This window comes from Hypanus sabinus, chromosome 12 (assembly GCF_030144855.1).
Source record: "Hypanus sabinus isolate sHypSab1 chromosome 12, sHypSab1.hap1, whole genome shotgun sequence".
NCBI lineage: Eukaryota > Metazoa > Chordata > Chondrichthyes > Myliobatiformes > Dasyatidae > Hypanus > Hypanus sabinus.
Genome location: NC_082717.1, coordinates 22,851,124 through 22,864,709, shown reverse-complemented (window position 1 = coordinate 22,864,709; position 13,586 = coordinate 22,851,124). Strand labels below are relative to the sequence as shown.

At 41.9% G+C, this 13,586-nt stretch overlaps 1 protein-coding gene across 1 annotated transcript in view; it reads right to left on the bottom strand.

Moving 5' to 3' along the window:
• The window catches only part of ryr2a (ryanodine receptor 2a (cardiac)), a 444,870-nt gene that overhangs the window by 388,357 nt on the left and 42,927 nt on the right, over window positions 1-13,586 (bottom strand). Inside the window, exon 8 of the mRNA XM_059985674.1 lies at window positions 11,573-11,668. Coding sequence (XP_059841657.1) covers window positions 11,573-11,668 — 96 coding nt within the window. The remainder of the gene's footprint in view (window positions 1-11,572; window positions 11,669-13,586) is intronic.

Below are 13,586 nucleotides of genomic sequence, written 5' to 3'. Positions count from 1 at the left end.
TTTAATGAAGAAGCCTCAACTGCTTCCCTGGGCAGGGAATTCCACAGATTCACCACTCTCTGGGAAAAACAGTTTCCATTCATCTCCATCCTAAATCTTCTCCATTGAATCTTTGGGCAATGTCCCCTAGTTCTATTCTCACCTACCAATGGAAACAGCTTTTCTACTTCTATCTTATCTATCCCTTTCAAAATTTTTCTATAAGATCCCCTCTCATTCTTCGGAATTCCAGAGAGTATAGTCCCAGGCAACTCAATCTTTCTTCATGTTAACCCCTTCATCTCTGGAATCAATCTGGTGAACTTCCTCTGCACTGCCTCCAAAGTCAGTATATCCCTCCTCAAGTATGGAGACCAGAACTGCACACAGTACTCCAGGTGCAGTCTCACCAGTACCCTGTATAGTTGCAGCATGACCTCCCTGCTCTTGAATTCAATCCCTCTAGCAATGAAGGCCAACATTTTGTTTGCCTTCTTAATAACCTGTTGCACTCGCAAGCTAACTTTCTACAATTCATGCACAAACACTCCCAAGTCCCTCTGCACAACAGCATGCTGCAGTCTTTCACCATTCAAATAATAATCTGCTCTTCTATTATTCCTTCCAAAGTGGATGATCGCACATTTACCAACATTGCATTCCATCTGCCAGACCTTGGCCCACCTCACTTAACCTATCTATATCCCTCTGCAGGCTCTCCACATCCTCTCAGTTTAGAGTCATCAGCAAATTTTGCTACGCTACACTCAGTGCCCTCTTCCAAATCATCAATGTAAATGGTAAACATCTGCAGGCCCAGCACCGACCCCTGCAGCACACCACTCACCACTGACTGCCAACTGGAGAAACACCCATTTATACCAACTCTCTGCCTTCTGTCAGTTAACCAATCCGCTATCCATGCCAATACATTCCTCTGACTCCAGTCATCCAAATCTTACTTATAAGACTCTCGTGCAGCACCTTATTGAACGCCTTCTGGAAATCCAAGTATACAACATCTACCTGTTCCCTTCTATCCACTACATTCATTATGTCCTCAAAGAACTCCAGTAAGTTTGTCAAACAGGACCTGCCCTTTCTGAATCCATGCTGCATCTGTCTAATGGAACCACTCCTTTGTAAATGTCTCACTATTTCTTCCTTAATGACTGCTTCAAGCACTTTCCCAACTACAGATGTTAAGCTAATTGGCTTAAAGTTGCCCATCTTTTGCCAACATCCTTTTTTAAAAGGTGGCATGACATTTGCTGTCTTCCAATCTGTTGGGATCTGCCCAGAGTCTAGGGAATTTTGGTAAATGATTACCAACGCATTTACTATAACCTCCGCCAATTCCCCAGCACCCTGTGGTGCATCCCATCAGGACCAGGGGACTTATCTACCTTCAGGCCCTCCAGTTTGCTCATCACTATCTCTTTAGTGACAGTGATTTTTTAAAGGTTCTTACCTCACAGTTCGTCCATAACATTGTTCTTTGGCATATTAGACATGTCCTCCACCGTGAAGACCAGCTCAAAATATTGTTCAATGCTTCAGCCATTTCCTTATCACCCAATATCAATTTCCCCTTCTCGTCTTCCAAGGGACCTACATTGACTTTAGCCACCCTCTTCCCCTTTATATATTTATAAAAACTTCTGTGATCTGTTTTTATATTTTGTGCTAATTTACTTTCACACTCTATCTTCCCTTTCCTTACTTATCGTTTAGTTGTACTTTGTTGCTTTTTAAGGTTTTCCCAATTCTCCAGTCTCTCACTACACTTTGCGATTTTGTACACATGAGCTTTTAATTTGATACTATCTCTTATTTCCTTAGTTATCCAAGGCTACCTCCCCCCACACTTACTGTCCTTACTTTTGACTGGAATATACTTTTGTTGAGCACTGTGAAAATTCTCTTTGAAAGCATTCCACTGTTACTCAACTGTCCTATCAAATAGCCTGTGCTCACAGTCCATATTAGCCAGCTCCTCCCTCATCCCATTGTAGTCTCCCTTGTCCAAGCATAATACACTAGTTTTAGATCTAACTATTTCATCCTCCATCTGTATGTGAAATTCAATCATACTATGATCACTCTTTCCAAGAGGATCCCTGACTAAAAGATCGTTAATCTTACCTGTCTCATTGCACAGGACTAGATCTAAGATATCACTTTCCCTTGTAGATTCACTAACATGCTGCTCAAGAAAGCCACCAAGGATGCATTCTATGAAGTCCTCCTCAAGACTTCCTTGACCAACCTGATTCACCCGATCTATGTGGAAGTTAAAATCCCCCATGACGACTACCATTCCATTCTTACAAGCCTCAGTTATTTCTTGGTTAATCGCCTCTGCCACTGCAATATTTTTATTAGGTGGCCTATAGACAACTCCCACCAGTGATTTTTTGTTCCTTTACTATTCTTAATCTCTACTCAGATGGACTCAACATTCTGCTCCGTAGATCTTCTATCATCTCTCACAATCACCCTAATCTCATCCTTAATCAAGAGCGCCACCCACCTCCTTTGCCTTCCTGCCTATCTTTCTGTATTACCTGATACCCTTGGATATTTAATTCCCAGTCATCTCCACCTTGCAACCAGGTTTCTGAAATGGCCACTAAATCATACGCCTTGGTACTGATCTGTGCCACAAGTTCACTAACCTTGTTTCTAATACTATGGGCATTTAGATAAAGTGCCCTTACACTCATTGTCCTTTTAGAATCTAGTGACCTATGCAATTTTTGCTTTTTACTTTTATGCACTCTATTCTTACTTTTATCTTCACTAACTCTGGCTTTGGTCTCTGCATCACTTCCCTCTTCTTTTCTGTGTGGTTTCCCATCCCCTGCCAGATTAGTTTAAAACCTCCCCAACAAAGTAGCTATCCACTTAATGATTCTATGTACTCACTAATCTACCCAATACGGACATACAAGGTCAACCAGAAACAACAGTTCACGTGCAATTTATATTCATTTACATTAGTTGTCTTCAGGTGATGAATCAATTAAAAACAGTCAAATCCATTGAAATGGACACCAAACTAGCTATATCCAAATGGTACATGCCATTTAATGTGTTCGTATAGAGCAGTGAAAAGTATATATTAAAAACTAAAAAAGCTAGAGATGCTGGAAATAAAAACAGAAAATACTGAAAATATCCAGGTGACTTTGGTTTGCATGTTCTTCTTGTGACTACAGAGATTCTTTCCCACATCCCAAAGGTGTGAGAGAGGGATTTTCAGCCTGAAACCTCAACTTGTCCCAGTGAGGTGGCCTCACCATTTGAACATTTCCCCACATCTTCTGCTTTTATAGAAACAAACTATATTAGTTCTAGAATTCAGTATTTCCCTATTCTGATATATGAAATTAACAGAGTCTCAGCAATTTTCAGCATAAGTTCCAGAGAGCCTCTACTGTGATGAAAGTGACTTCCTGGAAGCAAAGCTCAGATAACGGCATATTTTTATACAAAATGTCATTGAAGCTTAACATGTGGTGTTTTCATACTTGAAAATGTCAAGTAAATGAACCTGTAAAGCAGGACTGACAAAATACCAACAGCAGAAAGAATTAGATCCAGAAGTTAAAAAATAACTCAAAAACAAGCAAAAACTTTTTTTTTTTGCACAATTAAGATATCTTTGAAATATCAGGGATGTAAGCAGGAACACAAAAAGTCACAGGGAGTAGTGGACAGCCCAATGCATCGGGGCATACCTCTTCCCATCATAGAACCTATCTCAGGTATCTCCTCAAGAAGGAAACATCTAACATCAAAGATCCCCACAGTCCATCTTCTTGCAGTTACCATTTTTCTAGCAGGTACAGAAGCCTGAAGTCCCACATCATAATGTGCAAGAACAGCTACTTCTCTTCAGCCGTTCAGCTCTTGAACCAACCGACACAATCCTAATCACTTACCTCAGTCTACATCACTTAAGCAACTATAGGTGCTGCGGACATGAGACAATTGAACATTGGATTACAACTGGCCAGGACCATTTCTTTGTCAGTGATGATACCGAATGGAAGGGAGAACCTTGTCCCACCGAACAGGCTCAGTTTGAAATAGATGGAAGAACCTGAAGCAAACCACAAGCTGCCGGAGGAACTCAGCAGGTCATTCAGCATTGGTGCAGACCAAGGACCTTAATCTGAACTGAGAGAGGAGGGAAGGGGCTGCCTCATTATAACGGAGTGCTAGGAGGGGGACAGGGGGGATGTTGGTAGAAGAGACCAGAGCTGGCAGTGTAAGGTGCATTTGGTGAATTCAGCAAAGGTACGGTGGAATGTGGGATAATGAAGTGATGACTATAGAAAATAGAATATAATTATGTGGAAACTGTAAATAGTGACGGGCTGCAGAGATGAGGAATAGATACAGAGGACGCCTATGATTGTATAGAATAGAGAGAAGAATCTACATTCACAGTCACTGTGTCTTCTTGGCCCTAATACATTGGATGTTTGCTGCAAAATTATGGCATCATTGTCTCAATACTCAGACAGTGACTCAGGCAATACCCAACTAATCATTATGTTAGTCTGAAACAGTGGCAGATTTCTTCTGAGGAAATGAGATTACAACAATTAACAGTCTCAATTTGACATACATACATTTTTCCGTGACATGAAACCCTCATGGAATATCATATAATAATAGCTATAAAGTTTTCAGCTGGAATTTCGTTAGAGGTGGCCAATTTTTAACATCTTCTCAAAACACGTGCAATGTTGGCACACCAGTTGAAGCTGGCACTGAAACATGTTAACATTTCACAGTGCCTGCAGGTCCAGCCGTGAGCAATGAGGAAAAAGGTGCTTTGCCGTGCAATTTAGCAGAGACACAAGACACGGAGCATGGAGGCCGAGAGGGTACAACAAAAGGACCTTTGGTGGGTGAACTGATGATGAAGTTGCTGAACCCCAATGTTGAACACCAATCAGTGGCGCTTACGAATGTATTCCACCCATTGCACATGTGAACATAAGAAATTCCGCATGCCACTGTTCCCAAGAAAATGTTGGGTTGCATAGTGGGCGAGAAAATTCAAAAGAAGCGAGTGGGCGCAGTCCGGACATTCTGCACAGCGCAGTTCCCAAAGAGACATTGGATTGTGCATAATTAGATGCATGGCAAGGGCTAATAAAAAGTATAAACAAAGTGGTTATAGTGTGACCCATTGAGTGGGCCAGTGTTAAAGTGGGGAGTTCGGGCCTTGGCTCACAGAGGCTTTGACAGAGAGGCGAAGGCTGTAGGTTTGTTTAATTTTTCTTCCTGTCTTTCTTATTGTATAGTTAAAGCAGTGGGAATGCCAGGCAGGGTAGTGGAATGCTCATTTTATGGGATGTGGGAATGTAGAGAGACAATCAGTGTCTCCGTTGACTACCCCTGCGAGAAGAGCATCCACCTCGAGCTTCTTTCAGACCGTGGTAAGGAATTGGAGCTGGAACTGGATGAACTCCAGATCATTACGGAGACTGAGGGGTTGATAAACAGGACTTACAGGGAAGTAGTTACACCCAGGGTGCAGGACGCAGATAACTGGGTGGCTATCAGTAGGAAGAAAAGGGATAGGCAGTCAAAGCGGAATGCCCCGATAGCCCCTCCCCTCAACAACAGGTATACAGCTTTGGATACTTTCGGAGGGAATGATCTAGCAGAGGAAAATGACAGGCGGGTAGGTCGCTGACATTAAATCTGGCTTTGCAGCTCAGAGGGAAGTAGGGAGAAGAGGAGTAGTGAGACAAGATTCATTGGTTAAGGGAACAGACAGGAGGTCCAAGGGATGAGAACAAGATTCCCAGATGGTTTATTGCCTGCCAGGGAGGAGGATCAGAGACATCTCAGATCGAGTCCACAGCATTCTGTGGGAGGGTGAGCAACCAGTGGTTGTGGTGCACGTCAATAACAATGACATAGGTGGGAAGGGTAACAAGGTCTTGCAAAGTGAGTACAAGGTGCTAAATTAATGGACAGGACCTCCAGGGTTGTGATCTCAGGATTGCTATCCATGCCAAATGGTAGTGATGTCAGAAACAAGAAGAATATACAGTTTAACACATGTCTTAACACATAATCTTACATCTTTAACACAAGATGGTACAGGAGGGAGGCCTTCAAATTTTTGAATCACTAGGCTCACTTCCTGGGAAGTTGAGGCCTGCGCAGAAGGGATGGTTTGCATCTGAACTGTAGGGGAACCTTTCTGAGTGAAAAGGTTTGCTGCATCAGAGCTGGGGGGGGGGGGAGATGGTGCAGTGGGGAGGGCTTAAATTGAAACTAGAGTTGCAGGGGAATGGGAACCAGAGTGCCAGATCAGATAGTGGGGAAAGTTGTTTATACACGACATACAAAATCAAGAACCAAAAGTTTGAGCATGGTGGGACTAGTGTTCTGACCTGCATATTTCAATTCAAGGAGTATTGTACGAAACACTGATGATCTTAGGGAATGGATCTATGATCCATGTGAATTATGACCTGGTAGGTAGCAGGTGGGGCAGGACTGGTAGCTCAATATTCCAGAGTTCCCACAGTTTTAAACATGTTAGAGCAGGAGAGATTAAATGGGGAGGGGTGGCAAAAATAGTCAGAGAAAATGTCACGACTGTGATCTGACAGGACAGACTGGAGAGTTTGTCTACTGAGGCTACCTGGGTAGAACTGAGGAATAAGAAAGGGATGACCATATTAATGGATTATATTGTAGACAACCCAAAAGTCCAAGGGATTTAGAGGAGCAAATATGTGGAGAGATCACAGACTGTTGCAAGAACCATAAGTTTGTGATAGTAGGTGATTTTAACTTTCCACATATTCACTGGGACTCTGATACAGTAAAAGGGTTGGATGGGATACAGTTTCTCAAATATGTTCAGGAATGTTTCCTTAATCAGCACATGAAGATCCCAAGGAGAGAGAATGTGATGCTAGATCTCCAATCAGGGAATAAGACAGGGCAGGTGACAGTAGTTTGTGAAGGGATACACTTTGCATCTAGTGATCATAATGCCATTAGTTTAAAGATAATTATGGAAAAGGAAAGGTCTGATCCTTTGGCTGAGAATTTTTTAAATAGGAGAAAGGACAATTTTGATGGTATCAGAAAGAATCTGGAAGGCACAGATTGGGACAGACGGTTTTCTGGCAAAAATGTATTTGGTAATTGGGAGGACAATACAAATGAAATTTTGCAGATATAGAGGTTGTATGTTCCTGTCAGAATAAAAGGCAAGAATAGCAGGTATAGGCAGGTAGGAACAAATGAGGTACTCGAGGAGTATAAAAACTATAAGAGAATACTTAAGAAGGAATTCAGGAGGGCTAAAAGGAGGCATGAAGTTGCTCTAGCAGACAAGGTGAAAGAGAATCCTAGGGTTTCAATGGATATACTAACAGCAAAAAAATAGCAAGGGACGAAATTTCTCCTCTGGAAGATCAGATGTAGTCATTTATGCAAAGAACCAAAAGAGATGTGGGAGGTCTTGAATAGATTTTTTGCATGTATATTCATTTGGGAGCCTACCGCAGAGTCTATAGAAGTGGGGCAAAGCAGCAGTGAAGTTATGGACCATATACAGATTACAGAGGAGAACATGTTTGGTGTCTGGTGGCAAATTAGAGTTGATAAATCCCAGGGCCTGACAAGGTATTCCCTCAGACCCTGTGAAAAGGTAGCACAGAAATTACAAGGGACGTAGCAGAGACAGTTAAAATGCCCTTAGCCACGGGTGAGCATTCAGACGATTGGAGCATAGCTAATATTGCTTAGGAAAGGCTCTAAGAATGTTAGGAAGTCATAGGCTAGTGAGCCTGACATCAGAAATGGACAATTGGAAGATCGAGGCCTAAGGAACCTGACTGGAAGATAAGTCCAAGGAACTTTAATACCTAAGCATTTGCATAGATAGGGACTGATTATTCTGGTAAGGTGGTGGTGCATTTGGACACAGAAGACTCGCTAGCTCCAGATAATGGTGTGATTGGTCTTCTTTTATGCGTTTTCCATGATAACTAGACATTGGTGAATACTAAGAAAACCAAGTACTTCAGATCTACCCCACTACTGAGTTGATGGATAGCAGTTGTTGTGCACTATGCTGCAGCCTACTTCAGCCACCCAGGGAAGAAGCAGTGAGTGATGGTGCGCGCAGATGATGCGTGATTTAATGGACAGCGAGAGACTTTTTTTGTGGTCACAAGACCCTGTTGGACATTGGTAATGTAGAATTCGGTGATTCCGATTCAATGGTTCATTGGCGAGACTGACAGCGTGAGAGCTGCACGTCCTCGGCGATGGCACAATCCAGTTCATGTCTCAAGCTCATCTGTTGCAGCCGCTGAGGAAGGTTTCTGCTCAGCTGGCCGTGTGCTGCTGGATTTCACGCTGGGTTGGAGGCTGGCCCCTCCCATCGGTGTGCCCTCCAGTGTTCAAGCCGGAATGCCTTTGTCTGCGGCTGTACTACGTGGTATGAGGAACTGCTGTGGGCTGTTCTTACAGAAACCTGGCTCCAGGACAACATCCAATACACTATCAATCTACAGGCCATGGCACTCAGGGACTTGGCCAATATTATAACATCTTTAATGTTTAGTTTGTAACTGTATTTTTTTTTGCTGTCATAATTTTATATGTGTTGTGTGCTGTGTGTAACTGTTGGCTCTGTATCTTGCACCTTGCTGTTTGGTTTGACTGATTCACGTGTATGGTTGAATGACAATGGAACATAAACTTGAACTTGGCTTTGCGTGTGGTCAGGATTGCGTCTAACCAATCCTGTAAATTTTTTCAAGGAAGTTACCAGGAAAGCTGATGACGGCAAGGCAGTGAACGTTGTCTACACGGACTTTAGCAAGATTTTCGTCAAGGTCTTGCATGGGAGAGAGTTTGGTCAAAAAGGTTCAGTCACTTGGCATTTAAAATGAGGTAGTAAGATACATTAAACATTGGTTTCATCATAGAAGCCAGTGAGTGGTAGTAAATGATCACAGCTGTGATTGAAGGCTTGTGACTAGTGGCGTGCCACATGACTTGGTGCTGGGTCCATTGTTATTTGTCATCGATACCAATGATCTGGATGATAACATGGTAACTGAATCAGCGAATTTGCAGATGACCCCAAGATTAGGAGAACAGAGGACAGCTGCTACTCATAAATGTGAAGAGTTGTATCTAGAGAAGTTGGAAAAATGTCAGATGGAATTTAATGCAGACAAGTGTGAAGTGCTGCACTTTGGGAGGACAAACCAGGGTAAAACTTTCATGGTGAGCAATAGGGCACTGAGAAGTGTTCTAGAACAGAGGAATTTGGGAATGCAGATCCATAATTCCTCGAAAGTGTTGTCACATGTAGACAGGATTGTGAAAAAAAGTTTTTGGCACATTTTTCTTCTTAATTCAAAGTACTGAGTATAGGAGTTATGAAATTATGTTGAAGTTATATAAAACATTGGTGAGGCCTAATTTGGAACAGCCCACAGGAATGATATCAGTAAAATTGAAAGAGTGTAGAGAAAACTTATACGGATGTCGCCGGGATTTGGCGACTTAAGGAACAGGGAAAGGTTGAATACTGTAGGACTTTGTTTCCAGCAGCATAGAAGGTTGAGGGGAGATTTGATAGAGGTCTACAAAATTATGAAGGGGGTAGATAGGAAAATGCAAGCAGGCTTTTTCCACTGAGTTTGAGTGAGACTGTAACAAGAGGTCATTGGTTAACGGTTAAAGGTGAAATGTTTGAGGGGAACTTTACCTAGAGGGTGTTGAGAGTGTGGAATGAACTGCCAGCAGAAGTGGTGGATGCGGGTTCAATTTCAACATTTAAGAGAAATTTGGATCACTTCATGGTTGGGAGGGGTATGGAGGGTCCAGGTGCAGATCAAAGGGGCAAGATAGATTCAAGTTTGGTGCAGACTAGATGGGCCAAAGGGCCTGTTTCTGTGCTGTAGTGTTCTATGACTGCATAAATAGGAATAGGTGTAGGGAGCAGACCAGCACAAAGGTTAACACTCTCACCTCATAGCTTCAGAAGCCTGGGTTCAATTACAACCTCGGGTGCTGTCTGAATCCATGTTTTCTCCGTGACCACACGCTACCCGCTGGTGTTCTGGTTTCTTCCCACACCCCAAGGACATGCTGCCTTGTGAGTTTAATTAGCCACTGGAAGTGAATCCCAGTGCAGGGATGCCCGCATGAGAGCTGGGTTGGGGATGGATTTGATAGGAATGCCAGAAGGAAAGGATAAATGGAATGAGCGTAGATGGGTCCTTAATGGTCAGAGTGGACACGGTGGGCCATAGAGCCCATTTCCATGCTTCATGGCCCTATAAACATGCTTCCTCAAAACCTACTTCACCAAAGCTGATCCTGTCCTTGGCCTCAACTCCACTTTCCTGCCTGTTTTCTATAACCATAATTTTTCATGCTTTCAGGGAATTAATCTCAGCATTTAAGATGTTTAATGAGTAAAGAATTCTAAAGGCTCACAACTTTAAAAATTCTTTTGCCTCCCTGCCTAAATCCCCTATCCTGTCACTGTGCCCTCTAATTCTCGAGTCCCCCACTACGAAAAACCGCATGCTTCCTGTCAAGTTCCCGGGACCCTTATATATTTCAATAAGATCTCCTGAGCTCCAGAGAGCTTGGCAGCAATCTGCTTATTTTTCCTTCATTAGTCTCTTCATACCTGGATTCAATTGAGCGAGCCTTCTTTAAACTTTTCTCCAAGGCAATTATATCTTTCCTGAAATAAGGAGACAAAGTAGAATGCTGCACTCAGATGAGATCTGAGCCCTGTGCAGCAGTAGCCACATTCTACTACCTATCAATTCCACACCCCTTGTAGTAAACATCCTATTTGCCTTTCCAAACCACAATTTATTCACTAACTAGATTACAGTCTCAAACTTAATACTGAGGCACTTTTCCATCGGGATCAGTGTTAAAATAAGAGGCTGGCCATTTAAGGCCTTGGATGAGAGACATCACCTTTGTAATTCTCCATTCAAGAGGGCTCAGTCACCGAGCATGTAAAAGGGAGGGGCTGACAGATTTGTGGATGGGAAGGAAATCAAGAGAACTAAGATTTGTGCAGTAAAGTGAGGTAAATATAAGATTTGATCTGATTGAATGATGCAGCATGCACAAGGAGCTGAATGGATTACTCCTTCGATTGTTTCTTATTTATAGGCACCTCTGGAAATTCAGCAGATAGGTTGGGAATTATAGAGGTGAGTATGTTGCTTGCACCTTTCTGTTGACAGCTTGCATTTCAGGCATGAAAGCAGCAGCTGGTAAATGAAACCTGCTCCCAGTACCTTTTGGCAACTTATCAAAACAAAACTGTTTCAGAATCCAAACCTCTAAACAGAATTCAGCCCAGAAAATTAATTAAACAGAATACTCAGTTAAATTATGCAATCTTTGGAAATGCCTGCGATGTTGCTTTCAATATTGCGCAAGCTATTCAAAATACCTTTTGAATGTAACGCACACTTCTGAATGGTGAAATAACCTGCTTATCACCTGTCAAATAATGTTGAGATTGTGAAGGATTCATACGCACCGGATGAGGCTTCTAATCTCTCCAGTCTGCTAATCAGCCAGTCCAAAGAACCAGAAAACTGGGCACAGTTTTTGCGATTTCCTCTGATCAGGGCAGCTAAAACCAAACAATTAACAATTAGTTACAAATGTATGCTCTGTTACACATCAAACAGTATACTCCTCATTAACTGCCCATGTGCAACATCTTTTCCCATATATTTTCACTTAACCTCCCCTTCACAGTAGAATTTTGGAGACTAGCCTACAAAATATTGACAACAAGCGGTATTTCACATACAATATAAAATAGATCAAGGATAAACTTACATTTATAATGATCATGACGTAATAATGTTGAATTATTTCATGATGACAGTATAATACAATCTGACACTTTAGAAACTGGGGAATATCTGCAATGTTCTGTGTTCCTGAACTAATATTAAATTAGTTCAGGAGCACACTTAATGAGAGTTTGGAACATAAAAGATAGGAAAGTACAGCACAGAAACAGGCCCTTTGGCCCACAACATTGTGCCAAACCAATTAGTCATCAAATGGTGAATGAAACAACCCCCATCTGCCTACACAATGTCCATATCCTTCTATTTTCTTCACATTCGTGTGCTTATACAAATATCTTTACAGTGTCTCTAACGTATCTGCTTCTACCACCACACCAGGCAGCACAATATATGTAAAAAAATTCACAGTGACCACTCTCTATGTAAAAAAATTTGCTCCTCTCATCTGCTTTGAAATTACACCTTCTCACATTAAATGCATGCCCTCTGGTAATAAACACTTCAACCATGGAAAACAATACTGTCTGTCTACTCTAGACGCAGATGCTAGAGATCCAGAGCAAAGTGCTGGATAAACTAAGTAGGTCAGGCTACTTGAGTCCCAATGAAGGGTCTCGGCCCAACCGTTTATTCATTTCCATTGATGCTGCCTGACTTGCTAAGTTCCTCCAGCATTTTCTTTGTCGACTCGATCTATGCCTCTCGTGATATTATGAACCTCTATCAGATCTCCCCATAGCCTCTACCACTTCAGAGAAAACAACCCAAGTTTGTCCAAATTCTGCTTCTAACACACAGCCTCTAATCCAAGCAGCATTGTGGTAAACCTATTCTGCACCCTCTCCAAAGCCTCGACACCCTTCCTATAACGGGGCGACCAGAACTTCATCCAATACTCCAGTGGTGGCCTGACTAGAGTTTTATAAAGCTGCAACATAATTTCCTGACTTTTGAACTCAGTGTCTTAACTAATGAAGGCAAGCCTGCCATATTCCTTCTTAACCACCAAATCAACTTGTATAGCCACTTGTAAGGAACTATGAACTTGGATCCCAAGATCCCTTTGCTCATTAGCGTTGTTAAGGGTATTTCCATTACTGCCTCTTTACAGTTGAACTTTCATTCATCTAATCCTTAACCCAAGATATAAAGTGGACAAGAGTAACACTGAAAAATCCACTAACTGTTAACATTAATTTCTTAATAATTCCCTTTCAGTGAGCTGAAGAATGCTTGTAATAAGGTCAAAGCAATTTGAATTGCAAAACATTATTTTTACTGGATCTGAGTCCACAAACTTCCGAAATAATAACCACTTACTGACAACTGGTGAATAGCTTGGCTTATGATCCTCATGCAAATAGGAAATCAATGTGATAATATTTATAATAAATGTCAGATCTTTTGTAATGTATAATAATCACATTGGCTTCTCACACACATCAGGCTTGGCAGACATTTGTCAAAACGGCTTGAATACTCCATGAATATACCGACAGTTCAATGGGGAATCCGGGATTGCAGCGTAACTTTCTGCCGATTTTGATTCAGAAATTTGCATCTCACGTGCAATTGAGCTAATTTGATGGCACATAAGTGTCGTTACAAAGAAGGCGTGACAGTACCTTTGCTTTCTTAGAACTCTGTATAGATTCAGTGCTTCACCAATACCTTTGAGAAACTTCTATCTTTGTACAGTGGATAGTATCCTAACTGGTTCTATCATAG